The following is a 25363-nucleotide window of genomic DNA, read 5'->3' as shown; positions in this document are numbered from 1 at the left end:
GGTGAGCAAAACCAGTGATGCTAAATCTAGATGTTGTGGGGAAGCAATAAAAATACTGCCACAATTTCTGTGTTTTTTTTTTTTTTTTTTGGATGTAGTTGCTTATAATTTCAAACTAGAAGAATGAAGGCTTACAAAACTCTTTCCTTGGCTTGTTCTGGGTTCAGATCCATGACGACAAATTTGGCATGTACCTAGTCAAATATGCTGCTTGCACAGTGTTATGAGAACCACTCAGCAGAATATAGTTTAGGATAGTGAGTTGTTTGAGACTTCCTTTATACTACATCTGAAGCAGTTCGCTTTCAGTAGTTCCTTCAAACCTCTTTATTTTCAGTAGTTAGCTAATTCCAATAATCCACAAACACATCAGCATAAATTTACTTGTAAACACCACAATAACTCCCTGAAATTAAGGAAATGCTTATTTGGTTGAGATCAAGTTACAAGTGTATTAACATGTTTAGTCTACTTAAATGATATCTGCAAAAGCAAGATTACAGCAAGGCTTACAAATTATGACTCACTTTCATGCTACAGTTATTGCAGAATCCTTCATAATACTTAAGATATTTTTTGTTAAGCTTTGGAAGCAATGCTAAATAGGAGAATGAAGTTACGTATTTTATTTTTCAGTTTATTTGCGTTTGCACTTTTAAAAAAGTTTTTATTTAAACTATATTTTTATTTAAAAATAAATACTTCTGTGCTTTTGGATATTTGTTCAGAACTGTTTTCATCTTTTGCTTAACAAAAGTGTTAGTTTTAGCCTTCCAGTGAACATTTTCTGGCTTTATAAGGCAATGAACAAACCTAGAAAGGCATTCATTTTTTTATAGGAGTAAATATGTTTGCAAGGAGAGTTACGCAAGTGTAATAGCTTGTGTCTTTCTGTAAGAAAGCCTCATGTTTTGGTCAGTCACTGGCTCAGAGTCCTTCAGGTCCACCCATGAGTGGTTTTGTTCCTTGTCAGATTTCTGTGTATATAGTCATGGAGAGGTAGAGTTGGGCAGTGAAGTATTAGAAAGAACTGAGGAGGATGCTCTGTATACTACTGACTCCAGAAAAATTGACTATGTAGTGTGGAAATGTGCTGGAATGGTTGAAGACAGATTAGAATTGCCTTTGGAGATGGTGCATTTTGTAATAAAGTTGCATGGAAGGGATGAACTGGAAATGTGAAGCAGAAAATTAAAAAACAAAGACAAAACGACACCTTCAATGCACCAAACAACAGCAAAAAACACTAAGGTGTTTCCTCATGCAATTAATTGTTTTGATATTTTACCTCTAACGCCTTCCAGGCTTAGAAGGGTATACCGCTGTCCTTACATGCTGGCCCTGGCCTTATCTTTGTTTGTCCTATCATGACTGTGACTAAACTCAGGATACTGGGTTGTGGCTAGGCCTTTAATCTTATCCACAAACACTTCTGTGTGAGGCCTGAATGGTTCAAGACTTGTGTTACTCACCACAGAAGCTGGAGTTGATACCTAAGTAGTCTGTGGCAAGCAATCGTGGCCTGAGCAAAACCTTTGTTTTGCTTTGGTTCTTTAGAGGGAGTGCATTTTGAATTTTCATGGAATCATTAGAATCCCCAAGGTTGGAGAAGACCTCCAAGATCATCTAGTTCAACTGTCCACCCACCACCAATATTTCCCCACTAAACTGAGTTCATTAGTACAACATCTAAATGTTTCTTGAACACCTTCAGGGATGGTGACTCAGCCAGCTCCCTGAGCAGCCCGTTCCAGCACCTGAACACTTTTTCAAAGAAGAATTTTTTCTAATTTTATGTTGTGCAATATATGGAGTTTAGCTGGAAGGATTTGGTCAGGCTTACTGTCACCCGTTTGTAGCGGAAAAGCTAAGTCGTGGCTTGAAGCAGTGATGGAGCACCTGGTGGGAAGGCAGGGCCAACCCAGGGGAGCTCAGGTGCATGCAGTGCACCTGAGTGACTGGAAGGGGTGGAGCCAGGATCCACCGCTTCCCAGACCTCATTTAAGGGTTGGCAGTGGAGGCAAGGGGATCTCGCTGGAGATCCTGCATACCCGAGGCTCTCTGAAGGTAAGGAGATTCTTTCCTTCATTTCTGTGTCCACAGCTGCCTCATTTGAGCATATCCTCACTTGCTGCAGCCTAGGGCTGTGCTACTACGCTGTCATTGCTGCGCTTTCCACCGTGTTACAGCATTACACCCACTGAAATCTGAGAAATTATATGAGCTGTTTACATAGTTGTTGAGTAGGTTTGTATGATACTAGGATTAAACCTCAACTTAATTTTGCAAGTATATGTAGTTTAATTAAGTGCGTTAACTGAAAGGTTGTGGAACATTTACTGGTTAGTAAGGTTAATTTTGAGTATCACTGCTATATGATGAGACTTTCTATAGAGCTCAGAATCTAAATAATTTGTTTCCCTCTTTTCAGGGTGGAGAGGTGCATGATGGATCTGAATTGATTGGTCCTGTTGAGCCTCTGTCTGACGCTCTGACTGACAACCTGTCCGACTGCAGCTCTGAAGGTTTGCTTCCTTCTGTCATGTGGCTTTATACCGTGATCTCTTTTAAAACAGCACATAAATGACAAGTGCTGTGTTTGTACATTGGTATCTAGTTTCTATTTGCTTGATACGACAGAAAAGTTGAAACTGGGATTACAAAAAAAAAAAGTTGGGTTTAGCAGAGCTCTGTCTGCTCTACTGGAAGTTTGCTTCTAACAGAATGTTTTCTGGGAGTTCGTCCAGTCCATTTTAGAAGTCCTGGTGCTCTGTTGTTAAAAAAGAACTACAGGTATTGGTGGGAACTGAACTCTCTGGTGCATATGTATGTAATCCCACCTACTTCCAAAAGGTTGGGTAAACGGTCTGGTAGCATTCGTGATGAATCATGTCTCAAGTCTCTGGCTGTTAAAGTTTGCAGGAGACTTTAAAATCATTTTGAGATTGATAATAACTACAAAGATAACTTCAAATTTGCCCAGATTTTGAAAAATAAGTCTAAGGTTTGAACTTTTGCATTCATTTCAGAGGGTTCTTATTCAGCTCTTCATGCTCTGGATGCCACCAGGCTTTAACTACTCATTAAGTAGAATCAAAAAGATATACTTAAAAATTATGCTTGCATTGTCTTATGTTTGAAACCAAATGTTGGCAAATAGGATTTGGGAGAAAAAGTGACAGCTATGTTTAAGGCCTCTAGATGGCAGTGGCAATACTCAGGTCCGAGTCCTCTCCCTACTTGCACATAATTTTTCTAGGTCTGATTATCATAGCTAACTGGGACTAGTTAGTTCTCTGTTTGTTTTTGTGGGCTGACACAGCCTCCCCCTGAGCACTGTTCCTCCAAACAATCCGACTGAGGAGGGGCTTGTGTTTGCTTAACAGAGGTTGGTGTTTGCTAATAAGGGTCTGTTGTGTTTTGTCAGTTTTCCCTGTTCTTTTGAGACAAAGTTCATTCTGCAAAATGCATGCAAATTAATGGTAGAAAAAGCAAACTGATGGTAAGATTTTTTTCTTTGCACCAAAATGAGCAATAAATATCCTCCTTCTGTAACAGTTCGACAGTTAATGCTTTTAATGCTTCTGCAAGAATCTGTGTGTTCTTCAAGAGGGCAGATCTCAGAGCATCGCACTACTTTCTACTCTTGCTGACAAACAGTCACTCATCTTCCTCTCTAGATACGTGGGATACTGTTCATCTGTTGAACTTCCTCTCCAAATTCTTTTCTACACCAGTTGTCACATTCTTTAGATAAATCCCTTGGAAAATCATCTTTTTGTCTTTTTTCTTCCTTCTGGTTTTACCGTGTTTGTGTTTTATTTCCAGAAATAAGCAGATGCAGTTCAGACTTTTCCTCTCCCCTCAGGCTGATTGGAAGCCCTGTGATTGTGGTTTCTGTGGTGATGGACCTGGGCTTTACACCATGCCTCTAAGCAAAGTTTATTATCTCAGGCTTTGTGCTATGCTAGTTGTGTTCATACAGCTTCTGGTTAAGTTGGCTACAGGAGCAGAACGAACGTCATTTTGTTTGCGTCATAGGAAGGGGAAGCTCTGCTTGAAATCTGTTATGTAAGTGTGTCCTCATTCATATAGCCTGGGACACACGCCCTTCCCACAAAACATGGTCTGATAGTGATAGGACAAGGGGTAGTGGTTTTAAGCTTGTAGAGGGTAGATTTGGATTAGATACTGGGAGGAAGTTCTTTACTCACAGAGTGATGAAGTGCTGGAGCAGCTTGCCCAGAGAAGCCTCCATCCCTGGAGGCATTCAGGGTGTTGGATGGGGCTTTGAGCAACATGGTCTAGTGGGATGGGTCCCTGTTTGTGGCGAGGGGTTGGGACTGAATGGTCTTCAAGGGTCTCTTTTAACCCAAGCCATTCTGTAATTCTATGAAAACCACAGCATTTCCAGTCATTCACTCTGTCTGTACCCTTTGTCCATCAGTCAGCTCTGCTTGCATGTACAGATTGCCTAGGTAGTGATTTTTTTCACTGAAGAAAAACATTTGACTCCTCTGAATGTTATTTCATAAGTTGAGTCACAGACATCCAAATTTAAATTTATTGTCTCTAAACTGGGCAGATGATACCTCATTATTCATGCAGAAGTGAATCTTCTGTCTTCTTCTGACTGGTCTGTTGTGAGGTTGCCTTTATGTATTACTGAAACTACAGTCTTCTTCTCTGCATTAACACTGCTTTATTTTCCTCCTCTGAAAAGATCAGCAGCATTGTCTTCTGTGCACATGTGCACTCCCCTATTCTCAAGTAGTCTTGTGTCACTGAATATCATCATGGCTTAATTTTAGACCAGGTGATGACTGGTAATCTGTTCTTCTTCCTGTCTTTTTTTCCTTTCACTCAGGTTAAATGAACTGCTGGCTTTGGAGAAGCAACATTTCTACAGTGCTAGACAAGGATGTGTGCTTTCTCTCTATTCTTCCATAAATTGTAACCCCCCCCCCAACTCTTGAGTTGCAAAATCAAAATGAAAGTTTGAGCTAGGTGCCTTTGAGTCACCTCCTTGCTGCTACACATACTTTTGAAGATGTCAGGATACTTTTCCTGATAATGCGCGTAAACTCTTGACTCTGTTGATAATACAGAAGAAAATAAGACAGCAGGTTTTAGCTCAAAATTTACTTTTGTTGTGTATACAAACTGCTAAATGCCTTGACCTTCTGACTGTTTTATTGCTTCAGTGGGTGCGTGTGCCAAGGTGATAAAACAAACTGCTACGTGATATCCAGGTGGCACTGCCAAATTCATGGCTCAGTCCATATGTCTCATGCAGAGTACTATTCTGGAATGACGTTTTTTGAGACTGAAACCTGGCATTTTTACTTAGTGTGTGTAGATGTAGGTCCCAGCTTTGAAGACTCTTCTAAGTCTCGTTAACTGTAAATCATCAGAACAGTGAGAGAGAGGGATTAAAGTCCTACTGCTGTTGAAATTAGGTGAGTTGGAGTGCTGAGGTTTGAGTTAGCCATCCTAAGCAAATGCCTGTGTTCTGATTTTAACCTTGGTGGCAACCAGAAATGGCAAGTCTAATTCTGCTGTCAATTTTAGTAGTGTACTACAAAATGGATTTCTCTGATAGCCAGTTCAAGAGCAGTTTCATGCTATATACTTTTACCTGCAGCAGGGTCATATCCTTCCATTTTTGATGACACGTGAACACCTAATCTGTCACGCAAAAGGGTATCAGAAACATTTTTATCATTCTTTTTTCAGTTCGGAAAGACTTAAGCGGACTTGATGATGTGACACTTACAAGCCAGTCGGAATGTGGAGGTGAGATCGGGGAGTTGTTTCAATTACTTTTGTGGAATTTGAATTATTAAAAAGTCGTAATTATGGATGGACACTTTGTGGATGGAGATTCATATAGAATGGTGTACATGTAAAATATCTTTGCCATTTATTCCCAAATAGCTCTTCTAGATTGCTGTAGTTTGAAATTACTGAAGATCAGTTTGAAGTATGTATGAATGCTTGTGGCAAATGTAAAATAAAATGCACTAGCTGTGAAATTCCAGTGGAAGAGGAATAAGCTAATCCATTTCTTAACACATCTTAACAATGAAAGAATAGTATATGTGGTAGTCATGAATTAGAGTGCTGCATGATGCAGAAGCTGACTAACTCTGTGTGAATCTGAAGTCCTAATTGAATGACTTTGGGATGCTTCATCTTACTGATTTAAACAGTATCTAGAGAGATCATGCAACAGTGATCTGGCTCCTGCTGTTCTAACGGCACTCACACAGGGAGGCTTAGTTTCCTGGGGCCCAACAGTGAGCAGGCTTTGAAGGATAAAGCTGGGTGTTAGATGTTTGTCTCTTCATTCTCAGTATTAAAATGAGGAAGAGTTGCTTTGCAGAGTTTGTAGCTAACTTTTGAAAAACATATTTTTCTGGTTACTCAAAAGCCATTTTTAAGTTGGAGAATTCTTGTGCTCAAAGTCTTAGGAGGGTGGAAAGGTGAAAAGAAAGCTAAAAATATTTGGATGCGATAAAGAATTTTGAACGTTTCTGTGGTATATAAGAAATGTAGAGTAACAAATGTCTGTCTTATCATGCTTTCAGGCTTCTCCAGTGACAGTGACCTGATCTCTCTGACAGTTGATATAGACTCTCTTGCTGAATTAGATGATGGAATGGCATCCAACCACAGTTCTCCCAGTAGAGCTGTTGGCCTTTGCCTTGCTTCTGAGCCCCCAGTACAAAGCACGGTGGCATCTGAGCAGGAGTGGAGCAAACCTGAAGGAGAGAGGGAGAGCCATGGTCTGTTTACTGGGAGCTTAAAACCCAAGCCTGGCAAACAAGATTACTTGGAGAAAGCAGGCGAGTTGATAAAGCTAGCCTTGAAAAAGGAGGAAGAAGAAGACTATGAAGCTGCCTTCAGCTTTTATAGAAAGGGTGTTGATTTACTTCTGGAAGGTGTTCAAGGTATGGATCTTCCCACTCTGTTTGTCTTACCTTTGGTTATGGGTATTTGATTGTGGCATTTCCTTCATTACATCTGCTTATTATGTTGCAAAGAGGTGATGTGAAATGCAGAATGATGTGTGCCTGGCTTTTGTCTGCTTGATAGCTGCTGTGCACGCAAGACAGAGAGAAAAGTCTTTCTCTTTAAGACTTGAATGATAAATTGGGGTCTAATCTTCCAAGTGCCAAGTATCTCCTATTTAAAATTGCAGCACAACCTTTGACTTACCTGCAAGTAGAGAAGTGCTCCACTTTTGTCTCTTTCCTTTTTATTACCTAGGCATTAATTAATATGTGGCACTTGCAGCACTGTTGAAACATTATTTAATTTACATGGTTAAGTGAGGATTAATTATCCCCATTTTACGCATGGGGAGAGGCAGACTCAGGTTAACTTCTCAATCACAACAGGATTAGAAGTATTCTTGGCTCACAGCCTCTTGCTGCTTTCACTTAACTGTTCTCCTTTTTCTAGCTAAAAGATGCATAAAAATTTACATGCTTACACTGCTGGAGGAGAACGGGATTTTTTTCGGAAGACTCTTTGATGTGTCAATATATCTGCAGAAACTGTTGTTAGCTGATGAAGTGCAACTCCATGTAAACTTCTGTAGAGTCTCCTTGCACCCTGTCAGCCAAGGAACAGTTTTATCCCTTTCCATCTCTAGTTCTTGAGAATCTAGAGGGATAACCTCATGTATTTGCATTTTGTCCAACGACAGCATAAAATGACCACAGGAAGAGATTTGTTCTTTTCTGGAGTGAATTCAAGGTCTGTGTATTGTGCTTCTGTTTGACACAGATCAAATGAGTAAGATTAGAATTGTGGCATTGTTTAACAGCATACAACGCACGAACATTCTGCTGCTCCAGAGCTGAACTTAAATGCTAATGTACTAAAGCATATACAAGTAGAAGCCTGCGCTGCATCTCGGTACAATGCTCAGCAGTAGTCTAAGCCCTGTGAACAGTTGTAGGAATGGAACTTAACCTACTGAGCTGCTTTAACAGGGGCTAGCAGAAAATAATGGATAAGTTAATGATGAAGGCGAGGGGTGTGCACCAGGATATCTGCACAGACTTTGCATGAAATGTCAGTTAACTTCTAGGCAAAAGTGAATCACCTCTGTCTTTTGCTGTCCCAGTGGTGTCAGTAGTGTTGCTGCTTTGTTGCTTGTTGTGTCTTGCCCATGTTATCAAAATGCTTTCCATTCTTGATGGTGAATGTGCTGACAGTCCTGTTAGAGCCCAGCTCCTCTTTACTAATACACTATTTTTATAGACCTTTGTGCCACTCTGTTATGGTCTTCTGGAGATTACTTTGTTTTGTCATAACCGTTTCACTCTTACAGCTGTTACGAAAGGCTGCCACAATGCAGTTTCAAACCATTGGTTCAAGTTTCAACTTCAGTAACCTTTATTAGACTCTTGCAAATTTTTACAGTGCTGACACAAGTCAGGCTATCACACATAGGTTGGGCTGTACATGCGCATTGAGTTGTGGCAGTGGTTAAATGTGTTGGCTACGAATCCATAATAATCCTGATGGTAATGTTTACCGTGAAGTTGTGAAAGCCTGTACTTGTGTGCACTGCCAGTAACTTGCTCAGCTGAAGTGGGTTGAGCTCTTTACTTACATTTGCTAGCGTTTCCTCTAAGTTCTCCTTTGCAGCTTCTTCTAGCGACTCATCTAGCTAACTCAGAAGACTGCTAGTTCTTTTGGCCACTGATATCCATGCTTTTTCCAAACTAGGATAAAAATCAAGGAGTCTTTGAAACGCATGATAGAATTCTGTCCTGTTTTGCTGATTCCACTCAGTATAGAGGGAGTTATCAGTAAACATATAGTGACGATAACTCTGCGTGTGGTGGTTCTGTTCCTGATGGCTGGAGAGATGTGTTGTAGCCAGCACTTGCAACTTTTTCTGTGCTGCCTTAGGCATTGTGCTAAGACTACACAAGGGGGACAATAAACGGGAGTGAATTGCTTTTTCTTATCCCTTGGGAGCAGAAATGTGTACAGACTGGTTCTAGGTAGTCATCTTATCTTTCTCTTTTCTCTGTGTCACTCTGCGGGGCTGTGGAGATGGAAGGGTAGTTGATGGTCATCCTCTGCTGGGTACTTAGCTTAGGTTTGTGTGAGTCCAGTTCATCTTGTGTTCTCTTTTTAGAGCTTCTGCAAGCTGGCAAGGAGACTCTGTCGTCTGTATAATGCCTTTCCTAAGAAAGTGTGCTTCTTAAGCATCTATGAAGACAGTTTAAAAAAAAAAAAAACAGAAAAAAACTAATACAACATAAAAACCCAACCCAGGAGTTAGCTCTCATACATTTAATTTGAGAGTGGTATGTTTAACACTGATTTGTGTATATTCACTGTATATTGCAATTAAAAAAACACTATCTTTGTCATTTTAGCAACTTAAATACCTCTGGTTATGTATTTCATGTGGATGATAACGTTTCAAAGATAGGGTGGTGCAGCTGTTGCCATATGCCTCTAGTCTTTTGCCATTTAATATTTTTTTCCTTTTTTGTCTGAATTAGCCTTTGTATTTTCTGAAAGTGAAACATAACATTCATTTACACTTACACACAAATCTGAAGTGACTGAACCTTTCAGAACAGACATTGCAGATGTAGCCATTCTTTAGAATGGACTGGAGGTGGCTTTTGCATGTAAAATGGCAATACATACTTCTGCCACATGGTGGCACCAAGAAAATAGAAATGGACACTTTAAAATTATAATCAGAGAATGTAACCAATGTACCAGGGGAAAAAAGAAGCATCATCCATGCCCTGTGTTTGAAACTTTTCTGAGAATTACTGTGGAAGTGAAATGCCTCCATACACTGATTAGGCGTATCTAAAAGATAAAGATCTGTCTGTTGCCAGCCGCTCCTTTAGGCTTGGCGCAAGAAGTTCATAATTCTTAAGTCTGCCTCTTCAAAATCATGTATGAGTAAGTTTATTACTGTGAGTTTATAGACTTATTGTGTAGTTTGGAGTAGCTGGCTTCCATAAAGGCAGCTGGGGCAGCTTGTCTGTCACGCTCCCGATGACCTCAGCTCTCTGAGTTGGTGCGCTGCTGCTGGGTGAGACAAGGTGTTGCACAGACTTATGCCGAAGGAGCGTCCACCTTGACTTCACTTTCAACAATGTATACTCTCAGAATTAGTGCTGTTGGTTATACTGTGCAAGTTGTATATGTATTTTCCTCTGCTAGTCTCTTGTGGACTTCTAGTACAGAATCCTTCCATGTATGCATTCAATGCTAAGCATATTTGCCAGTGGAAAGGAGAACAAATTACTGGAATGGCAATCTGAGGGCTCGGCTGCCCCTCAGCTGCCTGCACTTCTTATAACTTCCCATTTGATTGCTGCCAGAGCTCCCTCACATCCACATAGAGGGAATGACTGCCATCATTTCCTTTTTCCTCAAAATACGCAGAGATTCTGATCCCCTTTTGTGTTTTCTGGGTTCTGCTGTGTGCAGGATTTTGGTGCTGTTGCAAAGCCGGTCTGTAAGGGTTGTGTAGGCTGGTTGAGCACTTCTCCAGAAGCTGAAACCTTCAGAAATTCAGGTCAGGAGTGAGTGTCATGCTCCTGACTTGCTTGAGAAATTCAAATTTTCATACTTTTTTTTAACTTTACTAGAAAATAAATAGATTAATTAATAGAAACTTAAGTTCACAATTGTAGCTGCTCATTTGTTTTATTAGCATGTCAGAACACTTTGAGGTCAATGCGTTGCTTCAGGCCCAGTGATGGAAAAAATGCACTCATTGATCGCAAGCCACCGACTTCTAGGCTGGAAGTCAGCTGTGTTTTATACAAAGTTAGTGCTCTCTGGACTTCGATGCAGAACATGATTTATGTTAGGAAAAAAATTGGTTAGGAGGCTGAAATTACGGAAGAGGATTTTTGGATTAAAGAAGGGAGTCCTGCTCCTGCTGGTGTGAATTATTTCTCTTTCTTCAACCATTCTCCAATTGTATCCATTATGGATCTTGGCTGTAAAAACATAGTTAATGCTATTGCATGTTGCTGCATTTCCATCACTTCAAGCACGTGATGGAGCAAGAACAGAACCACAGCAATGCGATTGGTCTAGTTTGTGTAGAAAGGTACAGACTCTGTTCCCAGTGGCTTAGAAAACAAACGTTCATTCCTAGCCTGTTACATACCTGGCTCTTTGTTACATATTAACATCTGAAGGTGTATGATCCATTTACTTTGTCATAGATCTGGGGCATTTGTGTTCTTGTGTGTAGCAGCTGTGGCTGAACACAATATTTATTTACTGTAGGGGGCTGGTTCAGGTAGGCAGCGTGGGCCTTGTTGCATGAACTACATGGTACGTAAGTCAGCTTTGCAGCCACAAGCAAAGCCTGTTTCCCAGGTATTTGTATTTTGTGCTGGTTATCTACAGCTTCTAGATAAGCTGTTGGTGTCTTTGAAAGCAGGCTGCAAATGTCGATTTCTCACTGCTCTACGCTATTTTCATGTTTATCCAGCAAACAGAGCTGGAACAAAAATTACACAAATTACTGGAACCTTGATACAATGACTTTGACTTTTAACCCAGAAATGCATATACAGTGAAATACTGGGAATACTTTGGACAACTAGGTGATATTTCTGCATATACTGAAAACAAACTGACTTGTTTCTAATTACTGGGATTACGATGGGCTATGATCTGAACTTGTGATGGAGCCAGGAATGTAAACAGGAGCATGACTGACAGAATGCCAGAAAGACAGTGCTTTATGAAAAGAGGAGAAAAGCCATGGCTGTTCCATGAGCATGCTTCTGACTTCCAGATTAAAAAGAACCTTTGCTTGTTTGTTGAATAATACTGATGAAACCAACTACTGTTACTAAGCAAGTAGCTATGTTATGTTCCTTTAACTTGTAAAGTCCTAGGAGTAGTGTTTCTTGTTGAGAGTGACAATCTATGCAGTTTTTGAGCTATGTAGTGGTTGTGCCAGATGAGAGCAATGTCTTAGAGGAAACAATAGACCTGTTTTTTGAGAGGTGTCAGGGTGTGTTTGTTGGCATCAGGCAAATTAAAATGCGGATTTTTACATTCCAATTGCAGGACTATTTATGCTAATGTTCTATATTTTTGAGATCCTGTTGAAGAGATGAAGAACAGTTAATTTTTGTAAGACAGAGCCCAGGAGGTAATGACCCATCAGGACACCTTTGGCTGTGAGATGTTGATATATGCAGGGAAGGAGAGTTGTGCTGGGCTCTGCAGGGAAAGGTTAATGGCAGCATTACTGGCAGAATTGGGGTTTTCCCTCAGCTGATCTAAGACCTCTGTGCTCAGATGGTGCATCATGACTGTCACCTTATTCCTTGTTTTTACTTTACACTTCCACTGAGCACAGAACCAGTCAAGACAAGAACTTCCTGCCCCAGTTCCTTCCAAAGGAGCTGAGAAGCTGTTATATACTAGTGGACTGTAAGGATGCTATGGGACCATTTGGATTTAACTTTCTAAGCAACAATGCGAAGTGTTATCTCTTGACATCACAGCTTTTGTTCTAAAACAGCCTAGCTGTTTGTAGCAGGACTTGTCTTCTGATCAGCAGCTGGATTAAGAAGGAATATTGAAAATATTGTGGTTTGCTTAAAAAAAAGTCATCTAATCCCAGTGTGCTTTCAGTGATGTTGAAATTCTTGCTAATATGGGCCATGAGCTGTTCATAACTGAAATGTGCTGACTTCCGAGCCTGCTGCAGACCATATAGAGCTTCAGAGCAGATTAGTGCTATAGGATTTGTAACTGCAGGGCAGATGTTGGATAGATCACCCTGAGTGAAGTCATTCTGTATGCACACATACTGGGTTTAGACACGCCATCATGGCTAAGCAGTAAAATATGGCATCTGCTAGTAAAGAATGGTGAAGTCTAGTATTGTCAACGGTTTACGGGCGTTCGGCCCGGTTCCGTGACGAAGGGGATGGGGGATCCATGGGTCCACGCCCCAGGAAAAGGGAAAAGGGGAAAAGGGTAAGGAGATAGCCCCGAGAGCAAAGAACAGCGGCAACAATCTGAGGAGAAACAAACTAATTTACTAAATAAAATATTGGAATGCAAAACAACACACTATAATACAATATAATTACAATTTAAGCTGATAAATCCAATACAGAGAGAGAGAACGTCCCAAAATCAAGGTAGGCCTTACTCTACTACCGACGATAAGACGGCTGGAGAGCGAGGTGCTGCCAAGACGAGAGACGGGCAGAAAAAGGGACGAGGTCTCGTGATCTGCAAGTTTTTATACTGTGAGCGTTTATCTTTTCCCTCCGGCTGGAAAATGGTAACAGAGGAGCAAAGTGCCGTGGGGAATGTAGTAGCCCTTCTCTTCTGAGAACCAGGTACATTCACTACATGATGTTATGATGTGGAGTACCAATGACCGAAAATCACAAAACCATGACAAGTATGTAAATACAACTAGATTCAGCTGTGTAAAGGAGTACTCAGGGCAAAGTTCCATTTAAACTTCAAGACTTCGCTGCACAAAATGCTGATAAAGATCTGGGGTTTAGTACCTTCTGCAGGTTGGTACCCGTACAATACGTGTATGGGTAAACTGTGGTGCTAACTAAGCCAACGTATAGGACATGTTGCAGGGGTGACTTTGAATGTGGTCCCATAGCGTTTGGTTGTAATAGAGTGAATAAGTATGTGACAGGGTGGAACATAAACATCTGTGCTTTCTTCCCTCTTTCGGGGGACAGCTCGCAGCGTTGGCTTGGTGTTGATCCAACCTTTCCAAGATTTTTGAGTTTGTCCTCATGGCAGTTCCTCACCAGGTTGCTGCTCGTGCTCGGCCTCTCTGACAGACACTTCTTCCTGCCTGCAAAGCCTTTTGTCTGGACTGCTGTTAGCCAGCACTTAGCTACAGCTATGTGTGTTCATCTTTCACTTGTGCTTTGTGGTGTTCTTTACCTCCTATCAGAAGACCCCTGCTGGTTGCCATGCTTCTTCCAGTGCAATGTAAACAGAACAGACTGACCTAGGTGACTAGGTACTGCTTCTGTCCAGGTGAGAAAAACTGAAGTCCCTGACTGCAGAATTAAATGTCTCAGGCTGTGTAGGTGAATTAAGAACCAGTTTTTTTTTTTTTTTAGTTAAGAAAGAAGAGCATGGAGAAGTTTAAAAATCTTTTCCTCTCTTTCATGGCGGTGGTCTGTGTAAATTCTTTCACTGCTGTGGCTGTCAGAGTGCTTTCTCTTTTCTGTGATCCTTGTGTTGGAGGAGCTGCTGCTGTCACCATTTTGTTTCCCCATCTGTGCTAGGATGCCTTTGCTTATCCTTCTGTCTTACAGCGGTTACGAGTTTGTTTTCCTCATTCTTATGCACTTTCACAGGAAAGTGTTCAAGGTTGTTTTTCATGTTGTGAGGTCTTACTTTAGTGAAATGCCTTGCAGCCCAAGACTGAAAGTTTTAGCACATGGACGGGAAATTAAGCTTTTCTGCCCTATAGCACTGTATGACCATTCCTTTTAGTTTTTTTTACCAGTTAGTCACACGTGCGTGGGGGAAAGCTACCATCTTGTATATTTAACATGAGATTGTATGAATAAACAAGTGTTTGTTGGTTAGCATTTCCGGAAAGTTACTTTTTCATGATGTTGAGTGTTGCTGTCTCCTGGTGACCGGTCATTCAAACACATTTTGTCCACACCATTATTCTGAGTAATCTTAACTTTTGCACATATGCCAATTTTTTTCTTTCCAGAGAGGTGTTTACCTAATTATTCACATCACTGGCGTGTAACCTTACATTTGTGACAGCAAATGTAATTGGTAACCTCACAGGGAGTGAAGATCTGTAAGTGTCTTGAGCAATGTACAATTAGGAAAACGTACAAAATGTACAGAGCATACCAGAAAATTGGAAGAAGAATTCTTATGTGTTCACTCACACAGTTGTGCTTCTGCTTGTGAGGTTTTGCAGGACAATAGAGTGCTGTCCTGTGTCTTCAGAAAGGGAGAAAGAATAAGTCTGATAAATGTGGGGCATCCTACCTTCTTTTGACTCATTCAAAATGATTAAAAAAAAAAAAGGAAAAAATCACTTCAAACTGTTTTTTACCATATTAGGTTTAACTTTGGATTTATTTATTATTTTTTAATATTTACCATATTTTTTTTTCAGCAGTGGAATTTAGCCACCACCCCAAAATAAGTCACCATGAATTTAATATATAGCATACTGGAGATGATGTGCCAGTGGGCTTATTCTGCAAATCCGAATTGCCACCTGCTGCTAAAATCTATAGCGTCTTTTCTTGATGCTGAGGTGTCTGTCTACGCCAGCACCTGCCACACTTCACATAAGTAATGGTTTGAAAATTAAAGGTTACCTACTCTCCTGTGAAAGTTTGGAGACTTGTTCCTAAATCCGCAGCTCTTCCCGTTCCTGAAATAAATGTTGGGGTTATGAAAGTGTGTCCAAAGCGGTCACAAATCTGTGCTGGATTATGACTTGCATTGTCACTTACAGTGTGCCTGAGCTTTTGTTTGGCTAATATGGACAAAGGAGTCGGCTTCACATGATGTAAGAAGTGTTTGCCCTAAGAAGAACAGAGGTCCTCTTGAACCAATTAGGCAAAAATAACAGCTGGGCTACCCACTAATAAGGAAGGTGCTGCTAAACCTCTTTTCATTGTGAGAAGAAATAAATCTTTTAAGGCTTACTCCCTTGCATTTTTATAGAGAGCAATTCTTTGAAAAATTCAGCGATCCAGCTGGGTGATATGTGCAGGAAGACTGTGAAGAAGATAAAGAAACTTTTAAAAATAAAAAATGGTATTATAGCTATTAGATTTGGCAATTATAAATGTTTCATTGAAGATTTCAGTATTTAGAGAAAGTTTTACCGTTTAAATTGTTAAGTACATCGAGTTTGGGGTTAGCACAACAGGCAGTCTCCCACAAGTTCCTTGTAGCCTGCGAGAGGACATTCCTTCCTGGAGCAAATAGCTTCTGATACCCTCTTAAACAAAGGCTGCCCACATGTATTTTTAGTAAGTCTGAGAAAAGATTTGGAATATGGAGGTTACAAAGAACCGGGACAAGTGATGCTAACTTTTTACCTCTTCTGTGGAAATATGCACATCCTAGTCAAGCAGCTGGTTAGTTAGGGAACGTGCTGATCGTGGTGGGGAGTGGTTTGGAGGAGGTCAGATGGGATGGAAGGAATATCTAGAATTCCTGGGTGGGTATTTTGTACTGTGATTCACTAGATGTGTGATTTTGTATACATTAATGGCAAGTAATGTGCAGTGCTATTTTTGTTTGTTACTGTCCTGTACGATAAGCATCTCTCCTGGATCTGTGGAGAAGACTAGTTAATGACCAGAGCAAGTTTGAGAGCGCTTCTGCTCATCCATGATGTGCTCTGTTAGTACCCTAGATTATTTGGGGGGAAAAAAGGGACAGGTTTCTCCACGATCCTAATCGCAGTCTCATTTGAATTGGAAGGGACCTTTAAAGGTCAGCCAGTATAACTCCCCTGCAAAGAACAGGGACACCTACATCTCAGTCAGATGCTCAGAGCCCTCCCAGCCTGGCTGTGGATGTCTCCAGGGACGGGGCATGCACCACCTCTTGATATCTCCCAGATAGTTTTATTTTTTACTTTGTGTTTATAAGGTATAACCCCCCCTCCATAGCTTTTTTTTTTTTCCTGACACCTGAACGTAAGGTATTTACCTACGTGATAGTATCATAGAAGACCTGATACCTGAGAAAAACAGCTAGCTCACCTTAACACCCAACACTTCACCATTACATTAGCCGATCATTCAAAGGTACATACTCTTCTGAGCAAGAAAGCTGCTTGTAATATTGCTTGCTTCCCATATGCTACCGCAGGGTGCGTATTCGGGGGAAATGTTGCTTCTCTGTATTTTGCATTCAGATCAATGTTCTGTAGGAAAACAAGCCTGCAAGTCACAGATGAACTTGGTGGCACAATTATTCTGATATTTGTCGTTTTCCTCTGTCAAACCCTCAAGATCATTTGAATGTTGTTAGGAATGTCTGTTTTTGTAAGTATATTATAGCTGAGCTGTCCTTAGAAATAAAAATTAAAGAACAAATTTTAATTTGTTGGCTGGTGTCCTAATGTCCTGGCTACTGTTAGTTTGGTCAGCGGGTGGCCCGGTCAGCCTTTCCAAAGCCAATTTTCATTTTAAGATATTTTTATTTCTTTGAAATAGGCAAAGCCTTTGGAAAATGAGGGAGCAGCCTGCTTGCGCTTGTGTAGATGAAGGCTTATATGTGCAACAAAGTAGCTGTAGAGTTTTTATATTCTGTTTGCAGTAATAGTAAACAGAGCATCTAAAATAACCACTTGCACATTGCAACAAACACATCATCATTTGCTTAAAAAGAGTTATAATTACAGTTGACGAAGCATGGACACCATAAAAAATGCATTAGTTTGGCTTGACACATTAATTACCTGTTTTTGCAGATGTTTTTATATATTGTTGTGTGAACAGTTTACAAAATAATTACAGGAAAGTCATATGGAAAATAAACTAAGTGGGTGGTTTCTCGCCTTAATATTTTCATTCATGTGAATCTGTGTGAGGCACAGCTGCTCCGTAGCAAATGCAGAGGGAGAGAGACGAGGAATCTTGAGGGGGTTTTTATTCAGGTCTCTGTGATCAGCATCGCTACACTTTATATTGTGCTTTAGCAGCGTAGTTTTTAAACATGTAAAATGACATTGCTGATTTAATCCCAGTGATCAGGAGCGGGGAAAAGCTTTGATCCTGATCAGATGAAACATAAATCTTCTAGTATCTAGGAAAATAAATGAAAAATCAATATTATTTTAAGCAGGATGATCTTTTATGAGCAGTTGTAAAGATTCATCAAAGGCTTTGACACAGTTTAAACATTTCCTGTTTGCTGCCATTTAAAGAAAAATGCCTTTCAAGTTACAAATTGTAATTAAAGAGAGATACCTCTTTAGATTATTGCAGGCTAACCGCAGAATGAAAATAGGAACTCAGTGTGTTCACACAGTGTTAAAATCAAAAGGTCTTCACTAGAAATAAATTTGTTGGTTCTTTGAAGAAAGTGCATTTGTTTCACTTTAAAAACTGTTACAGCAAAATGCAATATTACTGTTTTGAAAAAATATGCATGGTCTGTCTCACAGCTGAAGCATCTATCAAAGATAGGGATTTTTTCCTAGCGTTGTATTTTAATGCTTTATTTGATTTTAAGTGAAGCATTCAGTAACTTGAAATTTGGCATAAATGGTAGAGTATTTTTAGTTTAATGAGATTTTTATTTTTACTCATCACCCTGTGTTAAGACTTCTAAAGTAATATTTTACGTACTCTTTTAGAATTCATATCCTCAATTTCTTTACAAATTTCTGTAAAGTATTGACTGGCTGAATGGGAAATTGCGTTGGAATATAGCTTTTTTTTTTTTTTCATTTGCATTGTTACACTAATGTAAATAAAAATCCTACTCCTATAAATCCAGTTCTCCTACTCCCACTCAAACATACACCTTATTACAGTGTTCCTAGGGATGGAACTGATAATGATCTTGATCATGAATAAGATACAAGGACTTGTCGAGTTTGTGAATCTGCACCCCCTTTTATGGCTGAAGATTTTAATGACTGAACAGTTTGTGAATGTTTTTAACAAATTAGTCAGGAAGGAAAACTAGAAGGAAAACTGAAATTAATGTCTTGTGAAAGTAGGGAGAACAAAGACAGCTCTAAGGGGACAGCCCATCTTGTTTGCGTTAATTACTGTAAAATTACTGAAGCATTGAAAAAAGGCAATAAACATCCAAACTAAATACACATAACTAACAATTAAGCAGTAAGCTTGACTTTTATGATAGCCTTAGACACTAGCCTAGCAGTTTTCTACCAGTTTGTTTGAAGAAAATTCTGGCTGAAGAGTTTAATGTTGCCATGTGGATGATTTGTTTTCCCTGAGCAACTAATGCTTTTGTGTGTCTTTAATAATGTTGGCCATCGCCAGTGCTCGTAAGAAAGTTTTATGGTGCTCTAAGATTAAAGGTGAACTCAGCAGTGTTAGTCATATTTCAAGAAATTGCAACACATTTATTTAAGAATGAACAAAACCTCGTGTGCCTATTCCATGCTGTTACAGCCAAACCCAAGCTCAAACAGTTGAATTTTATTTTTTCTTCTAGATGGGAATAATACTGGTAGTCTGATCTAAGAGAACTCCACCAGAATAGTACTACCCAGTGGAAGCTGATATGAGAGGAGCTGGGCCTGAGTTTGCTCTTGCTTTAGAGTGAGAGGAATTAACTCAGAAATTGGTGCGTATCCATAACATTGTAACCTAAAAGTGCACTGAATTTCTGACTGTCCGGCTTCCTCCTGAACCACATGCTGTCCAAGGTATTTATGGAGAAAGGCTCTGTATCTCTATCCAATGAGTTAACAATCACTTTTCCACCCTGCTGGGAGATGGATAATAATAGCTACAATAGATGACTTTCAGCAGAGCTTGGAGTAGAACGTAAGTCTCTTCTGCTGTATTCTTGATAGAGTCTGTGTGGCAGTTCTGCACCTTGAGGTAGTTGGTAGTCATGACATGAAAGTGAGGGGGGATCTTTAATTTTACAGGGTCAAAATGACTAGTAGAACAAAAACAATGTGATAAAGACCCTCTGCCTTGTTCACTTTCTTAGTCAAAGTATTATTTGAAGCAAGACCAATGATTTCATCTGGAGTACAGTATTCAGCTCTGTGGCCCCTAGCACAGGAAGGATATGGGACTGTTAAAGTGGGTCCAGAGGAGACCACGAAGGTGATCAGAGGGCTGGAGCACCTCTCCTATGGAGTCAGGCTGAGAGATCTGTGATTGTTCAGACTGGGGAAGAGAATGCTCTGGGGAGACATTATAACAGCCTTCCAGTACCTCCGGGGAAGATGAGGAAGAACTCTTTATGAAAGGACAAGGGATAATGGCTTTAAACTCAAAGAGGGTAGATTTAGATGAGATATAAAGAGGAAATTCTTTACTCAGAGGGCAGTGAGACACTGGAACAGGTTGCCTGGAGAAGCTGTGCATGCCCCATCACTGGAGGTGTTCACAGCTGGGTTGGATGGGGCCCTGGGCAGCTCGGTCTAGTGGGAGGTGACCCTGTCCATTGCAGGGGATTTGGAACTGGATAGACTTTTTAAGGTCCCTTCCAATCCAAACCATTCTGTGACTCGTTTCTTCTTGTATGGGGCAGAAGGGAGATAACAACTCAGAGTTTCTATAGTAGAGGAATTCTCTATGAACTTTCTTTAGAAACCTACTTCTTAGTTTTTCATTATTCTCTCCTGCCTTGAAAATGTTTTGAGAGAAATGAGCAGTCAAACAACCTTCTCATCCTTTATGAAGGAGTCAGATGTTAAAGCTAACCAGGTCCGTCTGACTGAAGGATGAGAGTGACTCCTGCTGTCCTGACCTGCTTGAGATCAGTGTAGGCAGCTCACCTCTCCTTTGGGTCCTGCTAGTTGTGCTGCTGAGTGCAAATTTCTGAGAGGCTTTTGCATGTGACTACATACTCTGTATGCATGTGGTTGACTACAGACAGATGGACACAGGCAGAGAACATTGCCTTTATTGGCACCTATGTAACCACAGACAAAGTGAACAGCTCAATTTCTTTTGAACTATTGCTGTTCCGGGAAAGACTTACTGGGCAGGTTTCTCTGCTAGCTGAGCCGAGGCCTGTGGTCTAGCTCTCAGCCAACTTGTCTGTTAGTCTTGTGTGAAGGTTGGTAGTACATCATATGCACAGAGAGCAATGAACACACACGTGCAGAAAATGAGGAAGAATAGAGTTGAATGAGAAGGTAAGACGATGATGGTCACATACAGGATCTCAGACAGTCATGCTGACCAGCAGCCTACTTACACACAATCAAGTGATGTAACTCCCATGCCTGTTTTCTCACACTTGTTCCCTGGGACCCTACCTTGTCCTTCACCTTTAATCCTGACCCTAAACATCTCTTAATGAGGCTTAAACCTTCCCGCAGTCCTTCCTGTAAAACATTCCATATTAAGGTTTGCATACAAGCTTTTACTCAGTAAGTTCTTCCTTGGTCTCCCTTAGACATCCTGTAATAATTTTGCTTTTTTATGAGACTTGTTCTTAATAGCCCACAATAATCCAGTTCCTTTCTTATCAGTCACCAAGTTTCTGGTTGAACTTCTTCAAGGTTACACTCAGTGGGCATGTCAAATAGCCCACTGATCACTTTCTTATGAGTTCTAGTCATTGTTATTCTTTGCTATCTGCTGTTTGTCAGGGTTTGTGTGTTTGCATGTTTAATTTATTACCTCTCCTGTTCCTTGCCTTGTCTTTTATCTTGAGTAGCTGTTTGATAACCTTGCAGTTCCTTGCCCTGTTTGAGGATCAGTTGGTGAAAGGTGCTGACTTGCACCTGGTGATTCTAAAGCCCTCTGTAGCCAAGGCTGTGTTTCTGCAAGCTTTGGATAGCATCAGTTATGGCTGGAAGCATCTTTCATGGCCAAATGAAATTTCTGCTGTTACTCTGAGAACTTACGTGACAGTTGTCTGCAGCCATTTCAGTATTTCAGCAACCACAGTATTTTTAATTTTCTGCTATAGCAATTATGGTGCACTGTCTTTTTGCTTGGTAGTTGACTTGCTTTTTATCCGTTAAAAATCAAGTCTCTTATAACAATACACTGCTTGTGATGAGAGTGCCTGAACATAATGATTTAGAGTGAACATAGATTTTGTGCGTTACCACAGCAATTTCACCTCTTGCAAGAGTTTGGATAGATTAGGCATAACACAATGAATATTCTGCCATCTGGAAATTGAAATAGTTGATATAAGTGTTTTTTTCTTTCTTACTGCATCACTCCAAGCCAACAGCAAAAGAGCAGCAAGCATCAGAACGTTGTGAGCAATAGTTCTTGACGTCTCTCACGTTGTCATCTGAGTATTGATAGCATTTCTGTATTCCCTTTATACTTAAGGAATCCCACGTTAGAAACATAGGGGGGAGGAAAACAACTCCAAAAATTTTTCTATTGTTTCTTTGTAAGCTCTTATCTTGTTTTCTGTAATTGAGCTTTTTGAGGGTACAGTGTGCAGATTGGTGGTTTGTTTCAGTTTGAGTTACAACAGGAACTTCTACCAGATCACAGAAAAATTAGGTAAGAGCTTTTATTTACCATAGTCTATTACAAGGTTTAAATATATTTTTTTTAGAACTCTGATATTGTAGTACTTGCATTTTATGAGATGCGTATTTATGGTTTTGATTACTAATAACCCAAAGTAAATCAAAAAGGTAGAATCAAAGCAGTCGTGTGCTTTGATTACTTAGCACCTCTCTCTGTGTAGAAAAAATAACCTTTTTTTCCTTTGAGGTGAATCAAGTCCAACTCGTCGAGAAGCGGTGAAAAGGAAGACTGCAGAATACCTTATGCGAGCTGAAAAAATTTCCAGTCTCTACCATAAATCCTCTGAAGATGCATCTGTTTCTATGGTAGGCTTTAGTTTTTTTATTTTTTATTTTTTTTTAATTTTTTTGTATAATTAAATTGTTCTGTTTTGTAGCAAAGCATATTCAAGCTTGAGGATCAAAAACTTCGCAATTTATCTCTTTCAGGAGGCCTGAGGAGTATTCTGATATTATGTTTCTACTAAGTTCCTCTTATTTTCTGATTCTTGTTGGTTTCATTTCATTATAGACGTTGAATCATTGATTTAGCATACTTTCCTTCTGCTCCACAGTTGATGAGGTGGACATTTCAACCATGCTAAAGAATTTCAAGTTAAAACAAAAACCCGGAATCCACCACTAGAACATTTCTTTTGACTTTTCAGTGAAAATATTACTTACTCCTGGTTGTAACAGAAAGTCTGTTGGTTTCTTTAGCCTAGTTTGTAAGGATATATCGCAACTGAGTTAAGCTTGTGGAGCTGGGGGGGATGGAGGAGGTTGGAAATAAATATGTAATTGAGCTAAAGTTCTTTTTGCTTTCTTCAGATGTCTCTCCTGGTTGTTCTTGAGTGATCAGTAGCTTCTTTATTTGTGCAGACTTTCAGGAGTAATTCCTACTGTCTTAAGCAGAAATGCCCTTATCTGTACTTGTGCAAAAGATAAACAAAGCTTGTTCCAAGACACCCTCAATAAATTTTGACTTTGCCCTTCCCAACCATTTCCATCAGGACTTATCTATTCTTTCTTAAGATCTTTACAGCACTCATGTGAAACTGCATGTAAATGACTGCTCTATTGTTGTAAATATAAAATTTACCGACTTCCCATTTCTCTACATTTGTATCAATTAAGGACAAAAAGCACAGAAAATTATTGCTCCTTAGGTTGCACGCATCCAAAAATGCTGTAAAGAAACTATGGCTACTAACATGTAAAGCGTTATAAAAATCTTACTGCATAATAAGTAGATTAAAAAAGCAAAAACAGTGATTTTGAAGGGTAACTTTTTCTATGTTGAGAGCCCTCAAGTACATTTTTTTGAGGATGTTCCAAATGAGGTATATTTTGTGAGATTTGGAGTCTTGCTGCTGCTGTGAATTGTACTTTGAACAATTTAGTATTTTGGACTAATATGAACTCCTACTAGGTAGTCTTTCTTTGGGTCAGATGCCCCTGAAAGTGGAGAAGAATCTATATTGAATGGAAATCTCAGTATGTTTGGAAACTACAGAACAAGGAAAAAAAATCACCAAGAACAACCTATTTTTACCCTTTTATAAGTTTAAAAACTAATTGTAGTTGGAAAGGAGGAAGAAATAGGTTGCGTTTTTGTATATGGGCTGGAGAAATATTTCCTCTTATGCTGTACTGAATAAGTCAAATGTCTTCTTTGTAGATCCAAAAGAAAGTTTAACTAATTAGGATAAGACAAAAAAAAAAGTAATGAAACTAGGAAGTCATTCTTATTCAAACTCTAAACTGACAAGCTAGGGCAAATCTGAATGTTCTACTCTCCTTTTTATGATAAAAAAATGTTTTTCTAGGCTTTATCTTCCTTATGGCGCTGTTTTCCCTTTGTATTTTAGTTCCATTTATTTGCTACTCTTCCTAACATGGAAGCCTGACTTTTGTCTTAGAGCTTTTGTAATTTTCTGGCATCAAGGGCAGATAATGTTGTTGGGTCACAATGGTTGTAGTGGAGAATAGCTTGTCTCTGAGTTTATAGCTGAAAATTAATTGGAAGAAGGGCTTCCCTAAATTGTTTTAAAGGTTGTGATTGGAGCTGTGAAGAATTGGCATGTTCTTTACTTTGGCTTTCCTGAGGGACAGGAAAGAATCTTAAGAGAAGAAGAATGTGACTCTCCCTGCATGCTATTTGCAGATTTTGCAGACCTGAATTCTTTCACCTTAATTACTACTTACCCTTTTTTGTCCCCAAGATAGGATGGTTTTGTTTTGTGTGTGTGTGTGTGTGTGTGTGTGTGAATTATTCCATCCCATGCAGGCAGTGATAAAGTGTACTGAAATGATCTGCATCTGTCTTCAGGGTGATTCGTGGGAGACATTCATTAATGGAAACATGCGGATATTTTGCATGTCTCCTATAGAAATTAAGTCTATAGTTTAGAAAATTAGTGTGCATGTTACTTGTAATTAGTTAGCTTCTCAACTGCCATAAGCATGCCTTCGGTCATGTTGGGGTGAGGCTGGTCTGTTACTTGTAGCATCTCCTACTGTTCTAAGTCATGCTGACTGATACCATCTCTTGTTCAAATGCTGGTGCTTAGACAGGATACCTATGCAGATGTTTAAATAAGACTGTATAAATCTTTATTTGCCCAGATGGATCAGCAAAGAGGTCTCTCAACTCTTTGTCCTTGCTGGAGTGATGCTGAAGTGTTTGCGAAGAACCACTGCTTTAGTATATAAATGTGATGCCTTTACTAAAAGCATGGTGAAGTTTTGTCATGCCTCCAGGTGCAACAGACTCCTGGAAGTGCCCGAGTTATGATGGGCAGAGTGCACTTCTGGCAAGGGAAACATGATTCAGTGCAGGGAACTTCATAGGATGTGAGAGTGCTGAAACTTTCAGCACCTTGGAGGAAGAGCCTTGGCTAGATAGCAAGAGTAAAATGTTTAAGACAGTGTTTCTATTCACCACCTGATGTTAAAAGGCAGAACTACTTTGTCACTCATGACCAGTATAGGTAGTCTTGTGTTTATGTTGTGCACTTGCAAGGAACAGGGTCAGCAGCTTCAAAACTAGGCTTACCTGGCCTTCGTAGGTGTGACATTTTGCTTCTTTCTCATCCACCATGCCAGAGGAATGTCCAGTAAGGG

The 25363-nt window shown here is 39.9% G+C and overlaps 1 protein-coding gene across 6 annotated transcripts in view; it reads left to right on the top strand.

The window, feature by feature from the left end:
- RPS6KC1 (ribosomal protein S6 kinase C1) overlaps positions 1-25363 on the top strand; it is an 87711-nt gene that overhangs the window by 17017 nt on the left and 45331 nt on the right. For 5 of the 6 annotated variants that reach the window (XR_002436576.1, XM_021390386.1, XM_021390387.1 and 2 more), the window contains 4 exons: positions 2432-2525; positions 5737-5796; positions 6591-6953; positions 22446-22564. Coding sequence is in view for 5 of the 6 variants with exons in the window: in XM_021390386.1 (XP_021246061.1) it covers positions 2432-2525; positions 5737-5796; positions 6591-6953; positions 22446-22564 (636 nt within the window). In the remaining variant the exon portion in view is untranslated. Of the gene's footprint in view, positions 1-2009; positions 2068-2431; positions 2526-5736; positions 5797-6590; positions 6954-22445; positions 22565-25363 lie in introns of those variants that run through there. The other variant, XM_021390389.1, reaches the window with a different exon arrangement.

This window comes from Numida meleagris, chromosome 3 (assembly GCF_002078875.1).
Source record: "Numida meleagris isolate 19003 breed g44 Domestic line chromosome 3, NumMel1.0, whole genome shotgun sequence".
In the NCBI taxonomy this organism is placed as follows: domain Eukaryota; kingdom Metazoa; phylum Chordata; class Aves; order Galliformes; family Numididae; genus Numida; species Numida meleagris.
This window is presented reverse-complemented; position numbering and strand designations above follow the sequence as displayed.